Genomic DNA, 23,125 nt, shown 5'->3' with positions numbered 1-23,125 from the left:
TTATTGGAAGATTTTTTTCTATAGCAACATGTTCGAGTGGCAACCAGAGAGAGTAATACTCTTGTTCTGGTTATCAGCAGTGATCATTCGTGTATTAAGAATTTGCAGATAAAGGAACCACTAGGTGACAGTGATCACAATGTAATGATGTGGGATTTACATAAAGATATGATTACCATCAGGGGTAAAGGAAAAGGTTTTTGCTTCCATAAAAGTGAGTACAGTGATCAACTGACGATGTTACCAACAGTAAATTCTAAGTGGGAAGCATTCAAAGAATTAATCATGGAAGCTACTAAAAGTTTCATACCTATTAAGAAATATTGTTCAAGGTTTAGGCCTAAATGGTTATCAAATGAACTAATGAGACTCTTGACAAAGAAGAAAAGTGCATTGGATGCATATAAATTATCAAGCGACTCAGAAGCCTATGGCAGATATAAGCTAGTCTGTAATCAGGTCACAAAGGAGGTTACAGGTGAAGGCAGATTATGAGAAATCTTTGGCAAAAGATGCTGAGAAAAACAGCCAGCAAGGATTTCTTTACTTATATGAACTCTAAAAGAAAGGGGATGAATCTGATTGGTCCACTTCATATCGATGGTTTGACTGTTGATCCTGCTCAGATAGCAAACAAACTGAATGAGTATTTTGCATCTACATTCACACATGAGGAGTTATTAAGATTTGAAAATGGCAGAAGGTTATCCAATTGTAGCAGATTGTATCAAATTGATTTTGTAATAACTGAGAGCAAAGTGGAGGAGAAATTGTTGAAGTTAAACATAAGAAAGGCACCTGGGGTGGATGGAATCGATCCAGTTATATTAAAGGAGGCGGCAAAGCAACTAAGCGAACCCTTAGCCATAGTTATGAGAGCATCCTTGGACTCAGGGGAGGTCCCCACGGACTGGAGATGTGCAAATGTATTCCCAGTTCACAAAGGGGATTGAAGGATGACTCGAGTAATTACAGACCAGTTAGTTTAACTTCTGTTCTGGGTAAAATAATGGAGTCACTGGTTAAAGATGCATTGCAGGATCATCTAGACAAGACTGCAGCAATAATTCAGACACAGCATGGGTTTGTTAAGGGAAAGTCTTGTCTGACAAATTTGATAGGATATTATGATGTGGTTACAAAGGAACTGGAATGCAAAGAATAATTCTGATATCATATATTTGGATCTTAGAAAGGCTTTTGATACTGTTGCACATGGAAGACTGCTGCATAAATTGGAGCAGAATGGTATTAAGGTTAAGTTGCTACAATGGTAAAAGGATCATTGAGTGGGAGAAGACAGAGGGTGGTAATCAATGGGTGCTGCTCTTCTTGGACTAATGTTATTAGTGGATCCCACAGGGTTCGGTGTTGGGTCCACTGTTGTTTTGTATATTTATCAATGATATTGATGAAGGTATATCAGGCTTAGTGTCGAAGTTTGCAGATGATACAAAGGTTGGCAGGGTTGTTAATGACAGTAATGGCAGTGTGCTACTGCAACAGGGTCTAGATAATTTGGGCAGATGGGCTAAGAAGTGGCAACTGAAGTTTAACCTTGACAAATGCAAAGTAATGCATATGGGTAGAAGTAACCCCAGAGAAATGTACCAACTGGGTAGTACTACACTTAAGGTGGTAGAAAATGAAAAAGGCCTGGGAGTAATTGTGCAGTCAGATATGAAGTTTTCTGAGTAGTGCAGACAGGCTGCCAGGGCAGGTCATGGGGTTTTGTCAATGATATATAGGAATTTTGCTAGCAGGGAGAAGGTGATTGTCCATCTGTATAAGGCAATGGTCAGGCCGTGCCTTGAGTACTGTGTACAGGTCTGGAGGCCTCATTTTAGGAAAGATGTAGATTTGTTTGAGCGTGTACAGAGAATAAGATTGGTGATGGGAATGAAGGGATTCTCTTATCAAGAGAGAGGTTTAAGTTCTGCAAATTGCAGTGGCTGGAGACTAGTTACCTGCACGGTGATCTGATTGAGGTGTATAAGGCCTTGAATGGGTTGAGCACGCTGAATTCTGATGGGATTCTTCCACTTGTTCAGATTACGAACCTAAGGGGGCATAAATTCAAATTAAGAAAAGACAGATGTAGAATAGATGTGCGGAAATTTGCCTTTAGCCAGCGGGTGGTTAATTGCTGGAACAAACTTCCATCTGTCGTTGTAGAAGTTGATAGGTTGAATAAATTTAAGGAGTAACTGGACAGGCATTTGGAGGGAATGGTGTGATTTTTTTTTTTTTTTTTTTGGCTGATGCTGCATAAGCTCATACACTTGCTTTCTTGCATCACATGCCACTACTACTACTACTCAAAAAAGTTTTTGAAAGTATTTTTATGGTACATTATTCTGTGTTTTGTAAAGTGGAAGAAGCACATTGTTTACTTTTCTATAGCTCAGTTATAATATGTGTAATTAATAAATAGTGTATATTTATTAAAACTTAAATTTGCTATAGCACTTTTCAAAAAATACGGATTCTTTTATTTATGTTGCTTATTTTTCTAGGTCAGCAGTATATGTCTGGTGTATCTGTATTTGGTGTATCACAAAATGACCAGAACATTTCTGCAACGCCTCTGTTCAATTACACTGTTACATCGCAAGCTGGTAGTTCAACTGTAACTACAACTACCACATCTGTATTAGCACCATCAGGAATTCCACTACAGATGTGTCCATTTACGACCATGTTATTGACTGGTGCCACTACCAATACTTCATTACTTACATCTACAACTTCTAACCAGACAGCACAGGTCACAAATTTGGTGCCTCAGTCACTTGGTCATACAACAACTGCAGCAGTACCAATGTATCTTATGAATGGTGGTAATGCGTCTGTGCCTGTTACAACTCCTCACGTTGGAAATGCTGTTGGAACTACATATAATTCTTTTCGCTCTCAGACACCACCTACTCAGAATGTAATCGGATCAAGTACACCTGGAACGACTCAGGCACTTCTTGTTGGATCGCCATATATTAATTATGTGTATACTCCACCACCATCTCTTCAGACATCACAGATTCAGCAGCCTGCACCTGCTACTGCCCTCACTCCAAACTTAAACCCAGGTTCTCATACTCCGTCTCCTCCTGGCCAGCTGAATCCTACTGTAATGACTGCTTTTCATGTATTACGACCAGGTATTCCATTAGTTGGAAATATCCGCAATAATACTCCACCGCCACCTAGTATCATTCCCTCCCAATTTTCTACTCCGCCACCACAACCACAGCCACCTCCTCCACCACCACCGCCACCTCCTAATAAAGGTCATGTGCCCTATCCATTACAGAAACTAGGTGACATCACTTCTGTAGATCCTCACACACTAACTACAGGTAAGGACTTTATATTTGGTTTCTTCTAATAATAATAATAAATTGCAACTACGTGGATTTTAATTTAATTTTATACTGATGTCACATGCACATTAGAATTATCATTTCAGGTATCACAAATATTTTACATCATCAAAATCACTGCTATATTAACTCTTTGAGTGAGCTTTCATAGTGGTTGACTCTATGAAGTGAGTTTCTTTATGAAATTTTGAAGTTTTGTGAAATTTAAAATTTGTACATAAATGCTTTTAAATATTAATTTCTTCTTGTTCTGCCTTGAATGCTATCATTGAAGTAAATTTATTGTCAAAAATCAAATCATATTTTTAAAAAAATGGGAAAAAAATTGTATAAAATATCTTTGCTTTTATTAAAGAAATATTTTCTTCATCTATTTATATATATCACTTAATTCAATTACATCAAATTTTGAATTTCAGAACATTCTGCTCTTGTAAATCAAAATCAAATTAGAATGTCCTGATTTTCAAAGCTGTTTCCTGATGTCACCTATTAAAGTTGTGCCCATTGTTGGTTGGAAAAAGAGATGAGATGGAGCACAGAAAAGACTGGAAAATTTTGAACACGGTTAATACATAAATTTATTTAAAATACTTGAAATGTCCTTCAGAATCATAGATCTACATTATGTACTCTCCAAACCCCCACACATGTAAAACATAGATCAAAAAAATTTGCAGGTTAGGGTTAATTTGAAGATGTCTGTAATTCTGCCCAGATATGTTAGGAAGGAGTATATGATAAGAGCATTGTCAATCAATTCAGCCATGGAGAGATTGCGCAAAACTTATGGGGTAGAATTTTTCTCAGTGTGATCTGTGCTTGTTCGCAGGAGAGGCTGCTTCTACGGGGATGGGATACACTTAAATACAGAGGGTGTATAAATATTTGCTGATGCTATTGAAGCAGTGTTATGTGGATCAGAAAACTGCTAGCTTGGGGGATACACAGACCAATAGTTTTAACAGTAGCTCTAGGCAGAGGTGAAGGTAATTCTTGCACCTCTTCTATTGGAATGAGCATCAGCCTTGAAAGCGAGATGCTGGGGATTTCAAGAACTGCTGGGAATCATCATGAAAGAAGTAATACATGAACTGTGTTAGAGTAACTAAGAGTAAGAACAGGTGCATATATAATTGTATGTACACGAATGCTAGGAGTACAGTAAATAAATTTGATGAATTTGAAGTACTGGTCAAGACAACAAAGGCACATATTGTTGGCATGTCAGAGACGTGTCACTCAGATATAAGGGATGCAGAATTTGAATATGGGTAGTACAATGTATACAGAAAGGACAGAAAAGAGATCAACATGGGTAGTTTGGTGTGACATAAACACTGGGAAAGCAAAAACGGGAGTAGTATTACTGCTTTCTACAACAGCAGCAGCATGTTAGAGGGGCAACAAGAGGGAGTAATACTCTTGATCTGATTATCAGCAGTGATTGTTCATGCCTTAAGAATCAGCAGATAAAAGAACTGCTAGGTGGCAGTGATAACAGTGTATTTATTTGGGATTTACTTAATGATGTAACTACAATCAAGGATAAAGGGAGGGGTTTTTGTTTTCGTAAAGGTGACTCCAGTGAGACCAATTGATCACATTACCATCAGAAAGTGCTAAATGGGAAGTGTTCAAGGAATTAATCATAGAAGCTACTAGGCTTTCCGTACCAATTAAGAAATACTCTTTCAAGTTATAGGCCTGAATGGATGTCAGATGAACTGACAAAACTCGTGGCAGAGAAGAAAGCATCATGGACTGCATATAAATTATCGGCCAACACATAAGCCTTTGATAAATATAAACTAGTCTGTAATCAAGTCACAAAGGAGATTAGTGAAGAGAAGATTACAAGAAATCTTTGATGAAGGATGGAAAGAAAAACAGAAAAGACTTTTTACTTATTAAACACAAAGGAAAATGATTGAATCATATTGATCTACTCAATATCGATGGTTTGACTGTTAATGATCCTGCTTAATTTGCTGGCAACAATAAGTATTTTACATCTACATTTATATGTGAGGAATTCTTAGGTAAGGTGATGTCGGAAATTTATCAAACTCTTGACAGGGAACTAAATGATTTTGTAATAACTGAGATGAAAGTGAAAGACCAATTGTTGAAGATAAACATAAGAAAGGCACCTGAGGTGGATGGGATCTATCCAATTATATAAAGTGAAGCAACAAAGGAAGTAAGCAAAACCCTTAATGGAGTCACCAGTAAAAGAAGTAATACAGTTTCATTTAGACAAGGCCACAATTATACTTCAGACAGAGCATGGATTTGTTAAGGGGAAATCTTGTTTGATCAGTTTGATTGGATATTACAATGTGGTCACAAAGGATCTGTACAGGAAAAAAAATAATTTTGTTATCATATACCGTAGAGCCTTGAAAATCCAAACGTCAGTAATCCGAACAAGCATTTATTTAGCATTTATTTATTTTTTATGCTGGTGCCATAAAATAATTGCAGTGAGTGTTGTTTATTGTGATCACCAGTTTATTGTGATCACATTTGCAAACTGAATTTTGATTCTTTTAAATGGCAGTTGTAATAAGCAAAAATTGGTGGAATGTTATCCACAGGCTATAAAAATGAGGATATAAAGCACAAATTTATACTGTTATTTTACCTTACCAATTAAATGATACATGAAAATCAGATTATCCACAGGTTAGCAAAATAAAAAAATAAATTTACGCTTATGTACATAGTACATTTCAGTTCACTGACAATTTTTTTTTTTTTTTTTTTTTTTGTAAAATCTAAAACAGTAAAAAAAGGATGTGTCAAACAATAACAAAGGACATGGCACGCAGAAATTGCAACTAACATGATACACGCGCAAGTAAGATATGGAGTAAACTGTTTACGAAGTTTAGATATAGGAATGAAGAGATTCTGAACATTTACAGAGTTTTATTTTGCCATGCTGAATTTATGATCTTCTTTTAAAAGGAAGCAGAAATTTTTAACAATTAAATTGGGGATTGAGATTTTAAACAGACTTTGAAAGGGAGAAAGCGGGTCTTCGTTAGCAAGATTTTACGAGTTTGGAAAGTCAACCATAACAGAAGTTAAACTTAAACTTCGCATCGAAACTTTATTCAGATGTTGGTGAAAAAAAACAAAGAGAAAAATTATAACAGCTAATGATACATCCCTCAAAGATGCTGTTTGTTATTGTAGTTGTATTCTGGGAGCATCAGCAACTAAAGCCATATTGCTCCCTGTATACTGTCTGTAAATTGTGTGTTCTGTGGTCAAGTTTCTGTTTCCTGGATGAAAAACCCAAATTTCGTGAATGAAAACCATGCTACTCTCACCTGAGATCGACTAATTCAGCCACCTTGTGAATAAGTCCCATAAAAATTCCCCGTCACTGATGGGACTCAAACTTGGGTCTTTTACACTCAGGGTGGAGAGGATTCTACCAACTGTGCTGCCCACGAGGGCTAAGTACAAGCAACAAGCTAAATACTATCTAACTCAACTACTCTTGCTCAAAAGAATGAGAGATCTGGCAACATAGAAATGAAGTTCAAAAATGGAGCAGCAAAAAATAATTAATTATTTTCGTTAAAGGCTTATATGTATGTGTTATTGTGGCTGAAAGTTCCATTTGTTTTGTTACTTATGAATAAAAGTAAGTGCAAATTAGTGTTTTTATTTCTAAACTTACTAAAAATTTTATTTTAGAGTCCAGAACTGTATTTTTGATAAGTTCGAAAACCTGAATAAATTGGAAGTCCCAACTACCCCCAGCCCCAATTAATTCAGATTATCAATGTTCTACTGTACTTGGATTTCAGGAAAGCTTTTGATACTGTTGCACATAAAAGGCTGCTGTGCGAATTGAAGCAGTGATGGCATTAAGGGCACATTGCTGCTATGGATAAAGGGGTGGTTGAGTATGAGATGACCGAGAGTGGTAATCAATGGATATTGCTCTTCATGGACTAATTTTATTAGTGAAGTCTCTCAGAGTTTAGTGTTGGGCCCATTGTTGTTTTCTATATTTATCAATAATATTGATTATTGATGAAGGCATATCAGGCTTAATGTCCAGTCAAGTTTGCAGATGATACAAAGGTCAGCAGGGTGGTTAATGATAGTAATGCCAGTATGCTACTGCAACAGGATCAAGTTAGGCAGATGGGCCAAGAAATGCCAGTTGAAGTTTAACATTGATAAATGCAAAATACATATGAGTAGCAGTAACCCCAGAGTAATGTAAAATCTGTGTGCTACTACATCAATTAGTGGAAAATGAAAAAGACTGATAGGGTAATTGTGCAATCAGATATGAAGTTCTCTGAGCAATGCAGACGGGATGCCAGGACAGCTCATGGGATTTTTTTCAATGATATACAGGGATCTTGCTGGCAGGGATAAGGAGGCAATTATCCCATTGTATAAGACAATGATCAAGCCACATCTTGAGTACTGTGTACAGGTCTGGAGGCCTCATTTTAGGAAGGATGTAGATCTGCCGAAATGGGTGCAGAGAAGGGCAAGCTAGGTTGGTGATGGGAATGAGTGGATGGTCTTACCAAAAAAGACTACAGTTTTGCAAATTGCAGCTTCTAGAGATCACCATGCAAGGTGATCTGGTTGTTTAAGGCTTTGAATAATTTGAACAAGCATCAATGCTGATGGGATGCCTCTTTCTCGGACCACACACACACATGAGAGTGGTAAAATTCAAATTGAGGAAGGACAGTTGCAGAATAAACGTGTGGAAGTTTGCCTGTAGCCAGTGTGTGGTTAATTGCTGGAACAAATTTCTGTCTGTTGTTGTGGAAGTTGATAGCTTAAATAAATTCAAGGAAGAACTAGACAAACTATTGGTTAGAATGAATAGATGAAATTGGAGGTGTCAGGTTTTTTTTTTTTTTTTTTTTTTTTTTGGTTTTTTTTTGCTTCATGCTGTATAAGCTTGCTTCCTTGCATAATTTTTCCCTCCTGAAAGGGTTAAGGGTGAACCATATAAAATCTTACAAACAGTTCTTGATAATAGTTAGGTGGCTTGTGTTGTTTTGAAGAAGTTGTCTTTTTTTTTTTTTTTCTAGAACCATCAGGCTCATAGATAATGAGATATAAAGTATTATATTACTTGGAAATTTAAAATAGCTTAGCTGGTATATGACCACATATTTTTTCTACCAAAAACAAGTTGTAGGCCACAGAAATTTATATAAAGCATTAGCTATAATAATTTCAAACTTGTGGTACAAGGTATTCATTTGCACGCAAACAGGCACTTGGTAGAGCAATTAACCCGGACGATAAGCCACCCAGAGTTTCTTACTCAAGGAATAACATACCTCAAGGCTAAGGACTAAGTACAATAATCTAGGTGAAATACAGGCAAATCACTTGTCTCCCAACAATATACAAGGTCCTGATAAGCTGCATAACCAAGAAGATATCAGACCACTTAGAGAGAGACAGAACATCATGGCCAAACAGCAGAAGGGATGCAATTGCAATTAACCATTCATTGCCATAGTTAATAGAGCAAACCTACTAGAAACATTGCAACCTGTGCACAGCTTATATCAACTACCCCAAGGCCTTTGACTCCGGACCTCATATCTGGCTAACAGAGATGAAGGTCTACAAAATCAGCATGGCAGTGAAAAGCTTTCTAAAAGAAACCGTGGGGAAATTGAGCCACTATCAAGGTCAAGAACATCAAAACCAGACCTATTCCCATCAGGAGAGGAATCTTTCGGGGAAATATCCTGAGCCCACTGTGGTTCTGTCTAGCAGTCAGCCCACTATCCACCATGTTCAACTACAGCAAGTGTGAATATACTCTCAAAGAAGGAAGGAGAATCCTGTATATCCTCTCCCTCCTAATGTTCATGAATGACATAAATCTTTGTTCAACAACTGAGAAACAACTCCAGCAGCTACTTCAGATCACCAAAGAATTTAGCAATGACATAGAATGGAATTTGGACTGGACAAATGACATCAGGGAAAATTAGCCGGCTGAAACTAATAGCTACAGACAATAAAAGAGATTGAAGCCATGACTAGGGGAGGGACCTCCAAATACCTCGAGATGATGCAGGCTCATCAGTTAGAGCACAAGGATGTCAAGACCTCCCTGACTGAAAAATACCATCAGACTCAGAAGCCAACTTAAAGCAAAGCTGAATGGAGGGAAGACAGTTAAACCCATAAACATCTATGGAGCGCTAACACACTCCTTCACGATCATAGAATGGACTAACACTGAGCTAGAGGAGATCATGAAAAAGACAAAGACAGTGATGACTAAGAGCTCCAACAGCACCTGAAGTTGGCTGTGAAGAGACTGACCATAGCTTAGAAAGGAGGACGGGGCTTGACAGACCTCATTGAGCAACAGAAGGGAATTGAGAACCTGAAGGATTACTTCCAGAAAAACAAAGCATCACCCTACCAGGGCATAAAGAAGATAGGCAAGTGCATAACCTACTCAATCTAAGCAAGGAGACTCCTCCCACCTAGACGGAAGAAACGGTGATAGAAAGATGGACAAAACAGATACTCATTGACAGACACTACAATGACCTCCATCAAGACTACATGGCTTCCAATGCATAGCTCACAAGCAGGACACTCTTCCCAAAGACTGAAGGATTCGTGCTTGCTGTCCAAGGCCAGGTAATCAACACCAGCAACTATAGAAAAATATATCACCAAGGAATCTGGAGTGATAGATGACACGTCTATGAAGCCATCTGACCCAAGAAACAATCCAGTATTGATGCAGGGTGATCGCCCAGACAGAGTACACTCATAGACACAACCATGTCACCAAAATAATACCTCAGAAGCTAGTGAGGAAATAATAATTGATCAAAGAAAGTGTACCCAATTGCAAGTACGAACCAAAGGCTGTACTAGAGACTCCAACCCACAAGCTGTACTAGTATCATGCTGTAATAACAGACAAGGCATCCCATGCAGTAGACTGTACATATCCCTCATCCACAGGTAGGAAAAGGCTATTTATCTAATCAATATAGCGGTGCCCAACACCAGCAACCTCCAGAAAACCTACAAGGAAAGATCGGGAAGCACACAGCCAATTTCCAGTGGGGCAAAGACAACTTAGTTGATTTCAATATCTCACAAAAAGGATTCTTCTGCTCCTATGCTTATCTTTGGTGATACTTCTATTTCTAGGCAAGATGATATATCTCTTTTGGGGATTACCCTAACTTCTAAGCCCTCTTGGCACAAGCACATATTGCTTCCTCTGCATCTAAAAAACTTGGTTTTCTCTTTCGCTCTCACCATTACCTTTCTTCCAAACAGCTCTTCACTCTGTACAAATTGCTCCGCTGTACCATGGAATATTGTTCCCACATCTGGGGCGGTGCCCCCAAAACCTCTCTCAGGCTTCTAGATTCCATTCAGAAGAGGACAGTTAGGTTAATTAATGATTCATCTCTAACAGAGTCTCTCCATTCGCTGTCTCATAGAAGTACTGTTTCTGCTACATGCCTCTTCTACAGATACTTCCATGGGCACTGTTCTTCTGAATTGGCTTCTATAATTCCCGCTCTCTCTTTCAAACAGTCCGAATACATGCCACCAACATCCATTTACTGTCCAACTTCAAACTCAGCTCCATGTAGACTCCAGCTTCATCTTCAGAAACTTGACTTTCAGCAGGTTATCTCCATGTGGGACTGGTCTAATGACAGATGGAATATTAGAATGCAAATGATTTGGCAGGAGCCTAAACATTCGCATAATTACAAATTCTGTAATATCTTGTCTTTACTTGAGGACTACATAACTTACACAAATATAACAAAATAAGCTTGGATTGTTCAAACACTTGCGTGATGACATTTTATTCACTTCTCAGCACAAGTTTGATACAATGACCTCAAAAATAAACTGAGCTCACACTAATAAAACTGCTACATAAAGCTCTCAAGGTCAAGAAACCAATGACTGAAGGCAGTGTTGCCAACCTGTGAAGACTTAGTTTACAAATTGCCAGCATCTGCTCCTAACTTAATACATTCAGTAATACAACTCGTGACATGAACTTAAGTTATTTGTGAGAAAATGGTACATGATAGAAACAAACAAATAACACTTCACAAATCAGCATAAAAAAAATGATTTAAAAACAGCTATTAGTTTACCATGCAGAGTGGTGTAATTAATACTGTACTACACCAATTTATGCTGTAAGACACAGTCCAACATGGGTATAAAATAAAATGATAATTAAATAAAAATTGGAGGAATCCAGTGAAAACACCAATAAGCATCACAGATTTCAGTGCAGTCCGTGTGTCATCACCATCTAAGAATCTTACTTCCATTCATTCAGGAACATATCACAGTATATAGGATTTTAGAACCAAAATTAGTCTTTTGTTCTTAATCTCCAAAGCAGGGCATTCGTATAATTGTGCCATGTAATTAAACAGAATTGATTAATTTTAAATATGATTACAAGAGATTGCAATCTATTGTAATTACAAGGCAATTCTAGGCCTAGAATATATGGGTGTTTAAATAACACCCATATATTCTAGGCAATTACAAGAGATTGCCTAGAATATATGGGTGTTATTTAAAGTAGTATAAATAGTGACAAATGATGAAAGGAAGCAGGCTTATACAACATAAACCATTAAAAAAATAATAATTAATAATAATAAATGTAAAAAATAAAACTCCCACATTACCTATTTATTCAAACTAGTTACTTCCACAACAATATATGGAAGTTTGTTCCAAGAATCAGTTATCTTCTTTTTTTGCACATTTATCTTGCATCCACCTTTCTTACTTTAAAACCATGCCCCCTGTGTGTGTGTGTGTGTGTGTTGTCTGAGCAAGAGTAAGGATGCCATTGTCATTTTACTTAATCCATTGAAAGCCTTAAACACATTAATTGGGTCTCCTGGTAGATGCCTAATTTCCAGGTTCTGCAATTTGCTCAACAAGCCTTTCTTGTCAAGAGCACCCTTTTATTCCCTAGTTTCTAGTTTAATATAAATTTATTCAAATTATAAACTTTTTTAATGTAGTGAAGTTTTTCAATTATAGTTAAAATTGTACAGTAAAGAATGATGTTCTGCATGAAAGTAACTACATTAGATTGTTCTTGTATATGCAACTATAATTGGCTTATTTAATTTTTTATTAATATTACTTACTAGCTCACAGTTATTAATAAGAAATTTGCTGAGAATTTAATTTTTTTGATAAAACGTGCAATTTTTATTGGTTGGAAACATGCTCATACTTTAAAAATTCTATGTATTCATAATTTCAATTCTTTTTCAAGGTGGTAGCAGTAGCAATAGTGCAAATCACGAAATTCACAAGAGTGCTGCACGTACTAGCTCAATTCAGTTTGGAAATCCAGCTTTGCATGCTACACATGCACCGCCTATGTTTCGCAGAGGAATACCTCTGATGCAAGGTGAGTATACATGTGACTGATGCAGTAAAACTTTACTATAAGCTGTTTTCTACATAAATTAAAAAGTATAAAACAAGGTGATTTGTATGCTAATATGATCATTGAAGTGTTACCACTTCAAATATTTAATATACTCAAAACAAAGCTGTATGACTTTATGAATAAATATTTGGCAAATTGTGGACTTAGTTTGGTAGCCAGCAACTTTCTGTGAATTAGACTAAACCATGTTTCCTTATGGCAGTCACAGGTCTGCTAGCTCCTAACAGAATTCATAGATAGCAAGTTACCTAAGTTACTAGAAGCGTTAGCTTAAGTGTGTTCATTGTATTTAATTGTATTGGAGAGCACACACACGTACACACAGTTTTTATCAGTTCTGCCAATTCCACGGTGAGAACCTGTCAAATGCTATTATAAAAGAAGATCCTATCCATAGTTTTGCCGATGATAGCACATTGCATTCCACTTTCATTTTGAAAAACCTTGCCCTGCTCAATCAGATTCAGCTTCTCATATGTCCGCTACCAATTTCTCAAATGCCGATCTCCAGATAATTCTCCAGTAGGGCAAAGACAACGTAGTTGATTTCAATCTTTCTAAAACTCAATCTTGTCTTATATCTCGAAAAAAGGATTCTTCTGCTCCTATGCTTATCTTTGGTGATACTCTGATTTCTAGGCAAAATGATATATCTCTTTTGGGGATTACCCTGACTTCTAATCTCTCTTGGCACAAACACATTACAAATATTGCTTCCTCTGCATCTAAAAAACTTGGTTTTCTCTTTTTCTCTCGGCGTTACTTTTCTTCCAAACAGCTGTTCACTCTGTACAAATCGCAAATCTGCCCTACCATGGAATATTGTTCTCACATCTGGGGCAGTGCCCCCAAAACCTCTCTCAGGCTTCTAGATTCCATTCAGTAGAAGGCAGTTAGGTTAATTAATGACTCCTCTCTACCAGAGTCTCTCCACTCGTCTCATAGACGTACTGTTTCTGCTGCATGCCTTTTCTACAGATACTTCCATGGGGCACTGTTCTTCTGAATTGGCTTCTATAATTCACGCTCTCTCTTTCAAAACAGTCCGAACACATGCCGCCACCAGCGAACATCCATTTACTGTCCAACTTCAAATACACAGGACCAACTTTTCATCTTCCTTGTTTATTCATTCAAGTGCCATTTTCTGGAACAACCTTCCTTCATACCATATTTCCTGAAAATTACAGTCTACAGAAATTTGTGTAATGTCAACAAATATCTTCTTTTGTCTTCTCAACCTCCAACGCAAGCATGGTACTAAGTAGGTTCTAATACCTCTCGTGTTTGGGGTTTTCATGAAAAAAAAAAAAGAAGGAATTGAAGTGAAGTGCTCCTTGGTTGTGGAACTGACTAGTGCACACATCAGCATGACATATAACACATTATCCAAAGTTGTTCATGGCATTTTAATTCCTCATAACAATGCTAAGTGTTAGAGAATTTTCTTACCAGGTGAGGAATAATTGAATTCAGAATTTTTTTTTCTTTCTGGAGCACCTGGAAATGCCCTTGAACAACACTCTAAACAGCAGTGCCATTGTTGTAAACAAAACTTTGACTTGCCATTTCTGATAAGTGCAAAGTTATCTACAGTATCTTTGAAGCAATCATAACTATTGATGTCCAACAGACAATCCAAAAAGAACTCCACAGGCAGAAAAATATTAGGCAAGCTAATGTTTAAAAAAAAAACTGTACTGGGAAACCTTCCTATGGCTATATTTTAATATAAAATATGTGTTTTGTTCAATGAAATTTAATGTTGGTCTCTAAAACATTCTGCTTATTTGAAAATTCTAGTTTTCTACTGTTTTTTACTTGTTTTCAATAAAAATATTTGTACAAATGAAAAAGTGAAAATTGAATATGAAAACTATATTCATTCTCAAAGTTTTGGATAATGCACTTTAGGAATCTTTAGGAAAATGATGGTGACAGAGCAATGTTATTTCCCTAGCACGTTCATGTTGATTTTTTTTTTTTTTAATAATGTTGGGGTGAGGCACCACCGGTGGTTTCCCACAACTGCACCTCTAGTACTCTTGTGAGGATAACAGTACTCTGTAAATGCCAGAAATATGTGGAGAGTGGGTTTATGTAGAGTTATGTCAGGTTCTGTTGTTCTTCTTCTTGGCTGCTGGACCCCTGTTGGGACCCCACATTACCCATACACACCACTAGGAGGTGAGCCAGGCAATACAGTACAGATTGGTTCTCATGTTGGTATTTGGTAAGTTGAGGGTCTTGCGGCTCCTGGGATTTCTCCCATATCCGTGGTGTTCTCTGTATCGAGTGACAGTACCCTGTTAAGCCAGAGATTTAAAGTGTGTGGATCGTGTATAGTGTAGTCTGTTGTGCCCATTGTTCATCTGGCTTATTGGCCTTCGGGCCCCTGATGGGACCCGATGTTGCCCATACTGCGCTACGTGGAGGCTAGCCAGGTGTTACCAGTAAGGAATCAGTACTCTGGCAGGTCCTGCCACCTACTTTCCTCAGATTTCGATGGCTAGGACCTATAAAAAAAAAAAAAAAAAAAAAAAAACTTTGCTTTAATCGCTGTTGTTGCTTTGTTTGGTCATAAAGATTTGCCTTAAGAGCGAGAATGGATTGTACGCTGGATGAGTTTTATTTTTGGCCGAAAAGGGTCAGGCAAGCAATTTTGGTGTAGTTACAGTTTTGACATGTGGGGCTGTGCACTGTTGAAGGTAGACAGATTTGGGTGGGGAGAAGGAAGGCTGGAGGGTAGAAAAAGAAGAAAGGGACCGATAGAGAAGGTGGCCCCCAAATGTTCATTGGGCATGCCCATGCCACACCAGAGGGAAAGTGGGTTTTGCAGGGAGAGGAGGAGACAGGGGTGTCCCTCTGCCGGGAAAAGGAGATAAAGCAGGCCCGGAAAGGTGTCGGATCTGAGTCGCTAGTTGGCAGCAGGGCTGCAATCTAAGTCGTTCTCACGTTGATTTGTGAGTACCACTTATCTGAAAATTTCTAACATTTGAAAGAATATGGACCAACCTATTATTCATTATGTAAGGTCAATAACACTAGCCAACAAAAATATTTTTTGTCATACCTCCACAATGTACTCAACATTAAATATCATTGACAAAATACATACTTTATACAATTTTTCTTGATGTCTTGATATGAATGCAGCTTTTCTTGATGTTGTAAATTGTTGAAGTCCCCACATTAAACTCTTTGGTGAGATTCCTAAATTTTTGCCTTTTCTAATTCTATTAATAATTTCTGTTTTTTGTTGCAATGTTATTAAAAATACATGTTTTCTTTTTGTTGACATTTACTGTAAAAAACTAAGAAAAGAAATATATCACACAGATTTGACTCAGTCCAAATCACACCCCTCCTTGCTTTACTTAATAAATTCTACAGGATATCTGGAAATTTACTCGAGCTCCTCAAAAGTCTTGTATTTGGGAGAATGCTTCACTTTACAGGTAATAATAGTACAGTCTGTAAAAGTGCAGATGTAGGAATCCCACAAGGGTTCTCTTTTTTGCCCTGCTATTTGCTGCAATATTCGTGCCACTTATGGATCAACGTCCAGCTTTCTTGTATGCTGATGATATTGTGTTACTTGCCATACAAATGCCAGGTCGGTCATTGATCCACAAGCAAGACAAACTGCCTCAGAAACTGTAAACAACTACTTTAATACATTCTGTGAGTATGCCAAATTTTTTGGCTTGTCAGTTAATCCAGAGAAGGCAGGCTATCTAATCTTTTCTCCAAGTCAGAGACGTCCGCTGAGATCTTACTTCCGAAATTAGCAGGAACAGTTCTGGCTCCCACTGGAAGTGTCGGCCGATCGGACTAGCCGGGTGGGTAAAGTGCCTGCCTGGCAACCCAAAGGTCGCGGTTTCGATTCCTGCCTCGGGCTTGGATCAAAGTACTGCAAAAACCTTGCAGTACTTTGCAGTACTTTGATCCAAAGTACTGCAAAAACCTTGGGAGGTGCATTATGGCCACAGAAGCCTATGCGCCAACAACTACCAAAAAAAAAAAAAAAAAAACTGGAAGTGTCAAATTCCTAGGAGTAATCTTTGATGCGAACCTCATCCATAACAACAAATTCAAGCTCCATACTCAAGTCTTGTGAGTCTTCTGGAGAATTAAAATAGATTTATGCAGAATTCACAATAAAAAGATAATCATATTTTGAAATGTGCTTCAGTAGGATGCTTTCCTGTGCCGTGGAAGTTTGGTCTGCCGCACCTGCCACTAGCCTCAAGAAACTATGAGGTCTAGATTTCTGGGTGCTGAAGTGGGCCAACTTGTGGTCTTACCAGACCTACATGACATCCAAATCTGCACTCTGTTCCAACCTGCAATACATGGCCACAGTTCACAGACTCCTTGTGCAGAAAATAAAAGGTATTCCTTCATCTAAGCATGATTACGTGAACATCTGGAACACAGTTGGTTGGTGTTTGCCAGGAAGACACCTCTTCAGTACTCCCTCTTTGGGCTCAAGGCTCCAGAGGTTACAGAGTTTCAAGAGACACTTCCCAAATGTGACTTTGGAAACTGTTAACTCACTCAACATTGACATTGACCTATGTTCTTTTCACAAGTCATTAGCATTAGTAGAGGCATTTGATGCAAGAAAGCAAGCTTATGCAGCATCAGCCAAAAAAAAAAAAAAAAAACCCACTTCCACTACACTCTATAAGAGATTTCATCTCATATCGAGATGACATCTTGGCCAATCTTACTGTATGTAAAGGACAGGTGTGCAAGTGCTGGTCCTAGTATGCTGATGTCATTTTATGTTATGCTTAATTTGTAGCCTTGTTTGTTTTGATTAAGATTATTTATTATTATTTTTTTTTTCTATTCTGATATTTTGTTTTTAATGCTTATGTTGCAGCTGAATTTCGTATTTCTGTGCTTAGTCACTTGTATAGTTAATGATTTGTAAGAATCCTTGGTTTTCTGTGCATGGAATCACAAATGTATATGATTTAACTTATTAAAGAATTTTATTATTATCATTATTATATTTTCTTACCAAATCTGGATCTAAACATAACATGATATAAAGAGAACAAAATTGTCATGAAAAATTAGGTTCACACAAGCAAATGACTAAACTCTATCAACAAAGCAATCAAAAAAAAAAAAAAGAGAGAGATAGAGAAGAAAGAATCACTTTCAAATTTTTTCAGATAACCTAAGTTCTGTTGTACTTTGGGAGGACACCACCCCCAAACTATTTTGTTACACCATCTTGAAACAGGATGGTCACCATTCAGTATATAGGTTCAGTTTGAAACTGTTCCTTTTATTGTCTAGTTGCTAAAATCATAATCATCTGAACTAATACTGTATGATAAATTAGAAATATCTGTTGATCCAGAACCTGATTCACTAAGTGAAATTTCAGTTTCTGAATAGTTTTGTTATGAAAATCAATCTAATATAAAAAATTTAACTATGATAACTCTTGTAAGAAAAGTTAAATCAGTTTATTATTATTTTATTTTTTTATTTTTTTATTTTTTTGTTATTTTCAGCAATAATGAAATGATAAAAATAAAAATCCCAATACTAGTCAGTCTTCATCTTTGCGTTTATGTGAAAAGTAGCACGTGATGATATTATTAAATTAATGAAAGAAGATAAAGAACCATCAAGTCCATAGCAGCAAAATTATGAGTTTAGAAAAAATGTTTTATGGAAAAATCACATATCATTGTGATAGTTCAGCAGATATTTTCTTTCAAAATAAAATTGCTTTTCCTGTATGTCCACATTCCACACATGGGCAAATAAGTTTATTTTTTTGGTTGCATCTTCTGCCTGTACTGTATATGGCAAGGTCAAGCAAGTGATTAAAGTACATTTTAAAATTTTTTGAGTTTTATTAGTGTCATTTTCAGTGAAAATTCTCATTTTTGTTAATATAATTTTTTTTTCAGGGTCACAAACATTCAACAATTATATTAATAAGAAATGTGATTAAAAACCTTTTAAATAAAATTTCATTTAAAAGCAGTTTTTTTCTCCCCTCCCCTTTCCCTTAGATATCCGTTTTTTGGGACATCCTTTGCAACACCAGATAAATCCTCTTATATTACCTCAACAAAGGCCAGTTGGCAGACTTCATCCCACTCAAGGACATACTCCAGTTTCTAGTCGCCCTCCAAAGATGCGCAAGCAGAGAAGCAAAGGTGGAAGTAGCTGTAGAAACAGTAGTAACAACACATCTGGGCAATCTTCTATTAATTCTGCTGGTACTGTCATTAAATTTTATTGAGACAAATACACTGCACATTTATAATGAGACAAAATATTTATAATTTAACTCTTCAATTGGCATACCTCTATATAGAGTACTATGAGTGTCTTGAATTCGAGAAAATATCTGTTCAAGTACTTTTACTTCCAGTCTGTTTCATTGATTGTGTTAGCATTGGAGAAATATAACTACAAAAAAGTAAAATAACAGAATAGTCAATTTTTTTTTTTTTTTTTTTTTTTTTGCATACTTTTGCAAGGCATGTTCACTTGTGTCAGTTACCTCTGTTGCTCATATGGTATCTGACAGATGCCACTTTTTTATTTATTTATTTATTGTAATTTTTTTTTTTTTTTTTTTTTTTGCGTGTGTGTGTGAAATTTATAAATGACATCAATCCTCACATGCACTGCACCTCTTTGCCCACCAGTGCTCTCTAACTGATTATACAGTCTTTTCTGTTTTCATTTCAATATAATATGAATTACGAGACATTAATTGTTTTGCTTGGCATTTAACAGATGCCAGGCAAGCAGAAATATCTATGTTTCTTCTAGGCAATTCCCATTCCCACGTGGCATCTGTAAGATGCCAACTGCAGGTGCTGTTAAATGTGAACAGCTAACAAAAATATAGAAGTTCACATTGTGTCTGCTAGACACCACACAAGCATCTGTGTTACAATCTAAGAGATGAATGACCTTAAATTGTGAAAAATGTAAATAATTTATTATCAGTTTTTCTTGTTTATTTCTGTTCAGTTTTTTTAACTGGGTTTAGCAAATCCTAATGAATAGATAACCATTTTCAGCTTAGTAAAAAAAAAAAAAAAAAATTATTTTTTTATAATTAAAACAAAAGGGATGTCTCACAGATGCCACATGAGCACCTTTCTTAAATTGAGGGCATAAGTAATGGAAGGTTTACTTGCATACAGGTAGTTCTCAACTTTACGAGTTATTTTCCATAGGCGTAATGTTAAAAATAGGTGATAATGAAATTGTTGATAATTACCATTATCAACAATGAAATTAGTTAGCTAATTAGTTCATTTAAACAATGATTGGTTTATCCAAAGAAATGAAAACGTAGCCTGTAAAATCAAGCAAATTATAATAAGAGAGAAATTATTTATGATTTACAAATGTTAAAGAATGTTTATTCTTCCTCATCATCATCGACTAAATGTGCACTTGTTGAACACTCATTATTGAAGCATTTTTTAACCAAACAAATTGCAACTTACATGATTTGCATGGAGTAACAAGTTTACGAAGCAAAAAAAAAAAAAAAAAAAGGAATGAAGAGAAGATTCTGAAAATTTATTTGTTTTTTTTATACGATTGAAGATTTCAGTAAAGGACAAACACATTTCACCATAATAACGTAAAAAACCACACAATTTTCGCAAATGCAATAACATCGAGTTTACTGCTCGTTTATAATTGCTTGCAGTAACAGAAAAGCCCAATAAACCGGAAAGTGCAAATTGTTTTTATTGTTGTATGGTCGTAACTTCCAGAAATGTGCTTTAGAAAAATATTACAAAGCCATTCAAAATCGGTTTTTATAACATATGATAACAATGAAAGTGTAGAGCGTTTAATGATTTGAATTGGCAACTAATACAATCTTACACTATAAAAACAACCTTTTAAGGAGTTATATAGCGAAAATTTGAACTTCCAAGGTCATGGAATGAATTATCAAAAAACAATGTGTTATTGGGTTCACATTACAGTATTTTCTTGATACAATGGCAACGGATTAATATCATAAAGCGCGGTACACTGTATTGTATAACTATGCGCATGGTTTGAAATGCGGTATTTATGAATGTTTAACATTCATTTTTTGCAATTAATGTTGATACTTGATACTTTTGAAAAAAAAAAACTTGTAAACCCAGGAACTTGTAAAGCAAAAACTGCCTGTATACATTATGAAAAGTAACATGCATCCTCTGGAATTCATATGTTGTTAAAGTGCAGTGAATTGTTTTCAGGAGTAATGTTCATTCCTTTTGCAGTGAAAAAGTTTTTTGCAATTAATGTTGATACTTGATACTTTTGAAAAAAAAAAAACTTGTAAACCCAGGAACTTGTAAAGCAAGAACTGCCTGTATACATTATGAAAAGCAACATGCATCCTCCGGAATTCATATGTTGTTAAAGTTCAGTGAATTGTTTTCAGGAGTAATGTTCATTCCTTTTGCAGTTACAGACTGCTTGTAGCAGTGAAGAAATCTGATACCCACAGAGTTATTAGATTTCTTGTGGCAGTGAGATACTGTATCTTAGTGCAAACATAGTGCAATTTTTACTACTATTAGAGAAGATTGTTTACTTGCTGCTCATTTTATGTGAAAGTTTAGTTTTAGGAAAATGATTTCAATAATGGGAAATTACTATCATCATCATCATCCTGCATTCTCTGCCATGTGTCAGCTCTGTGACACTATGTATTTTCCAGTCTCTGGTCCTTTCCTTCAGTCCACAATATCCATCATCCTCTGTGAAATTATTCAACATTCCAATTTTCTTTCTTCCTCTGAGTTTCTTGCCGATCATTTTGTTATCAATTACATCTCTTAACAATCTCCCTCTCTCATTAACTTCATATTTCTCGCTGTAAATATCTGTTTCCTCTTCTCAAATGTTGTCTTACCCATTGCAGTTCTAGTAGGCGCCTCCATAGCCAGGTGGGCGGGAGCAGCAGTGTGTAGCACACGCTTACCGGGTTTCGAGCCTGACCACCAAATACGGAGGATGTGGAAAGGTCAGGGAATGGCCACCACATATCCCCGGAGCAATATAGCCTTAGTTGCTAATGCTCCTAAAAATCAAATAACAAAACAAACAAGCAGTTCTAGTTATAGTTTCCTGACTACTTCACTCATCATGTGTTGCCAAGATACTTGTATTTATCGACTTTTAATATTTCCTCATGAGTTTAGTAATTTCCTTTTCATCTCTTCCTGCCATCATAATTTTAAGCTTTTCAAAATCCATTTGTTATTTTCTCATATTCTTCACACCTTTCTTTAAGACTTTCTAACAATGTCTGCTGTGTCAGATAACAGCATCATATCCTCTGCAAATATTACTATTTGTACATTTTTACACCCTTCTCCATCTCTCCTTTCATCCCTGCGAGGTCTTTAGTATTACCTCTACATATGTATATATATTCATATTCGTAGCTGCCAACTCTTCAGATTTCCTTTAGAAAATCTTGCTCATTCAATTTGACCCTTCTCTGTCTCACCATGATGTTGGTGAAAGAGTTTCTCGGTCTTTTGCAAATAGTCAAACTTTTTATCCATCTTTCTCTTTTTTTCAAAAAAATAATAAAACCACATTAAAATTGGAATTTAAAAGAATTGCTGCTGCATGTGCGTTTGACATAAACATTTTGCTGCTGCACATGCACTGCACGGGTGTTTGTGCATGTGCAGCTGGTACTGATATACTACTGATGGATCTTTTTTCAACTAATAGCAATATATATAATCTGCTCCTGGTTAAGGGAGTTACATCCTCCTCCTGGTTTTATTCCCCAGACTTCCTATTTCCTTGAACTGTGCAGTTGTTTTCCTGACACTGAATGATGTTATTAGACCTGTTTACTGTTGTTTGAAACCCACATAATTCTGAATTTCCGCTGCAGCATTGCTTCCATTCTGGCAATAGAGCTTCACAATCACAGCATACTCTGATAAGGCGAGATACATTGTGTTCCTAACACTAAGGTATCCTCATTTGTAACGCCTTTTACCTTTCATTCCATATTGAGACATGAGTGGAGTAGGGCCTGGAAATTGTTCACAGCATCACCTTTCCTCCATTCTTGAGTATTGGAACTAAATGTTTTAAGTGTGTTTCTCTTCCATATCTTCCAAAGAATATAACTGCCAAATTTGGTTGTTTGTTATTTGGTTTTTAGGAGCATTAGCAACTAAGGCCATAT

At 36.4% G+C, this 23,125-nt stretch overlaps 1 protein-coding gene across 10 annotated transcripts in view; it reads left to right on the top strand.

Moving 5' to 3' along the window:
- The window catches only part of enc (R3H domain containing protein encore), a 702,629-nt gene that overhangs the window by 660,711 nt on the left and 18,793 nt on the right, over positions 1-23,125 (top strand). For all 10 annotated transcript variants that reach the window (XM_090373011.1, XM_090373031.1, XM_090373022.1 and 7 more), the window contains 3 exons: positions 2,517-3,356; positions 12,715-12,852; positions 18,942-19,151. In XM_090373011.1, the coding sequence (XP_090229137.1) occupies positions 2,517-3,356; positions 12,715-12,852; positions 18,942-19,151 (1,188 nt within the window). The remainder of the gene's footprint in view (positions 1-2,516; positions 3,357-12,714; positions 12,853-18,941; positions 19,152-23,125) is intronic.

This window comes from Mastigoproctus giganteus, chromosome 1 (genome assembly GCF_048544385.1).
Source record: "Mastigoproctus giganteus isolate SK-2022 chromosome 1, ASM4854438v1, whole genome shotgun sequence".
Taxonomy (NCBI): Eukaryota; Metazoa; Arthropoda; class Arachnida; order Uropygi; family Thelyphonidae; genus Mastigoproctus; species Mastigoproctus giganteus.
The sequence above is the reverse complement of the archived record's forward strand: the minus strand, read 5'-3'. Positions and strand labels throughout refer to the sequence as shown.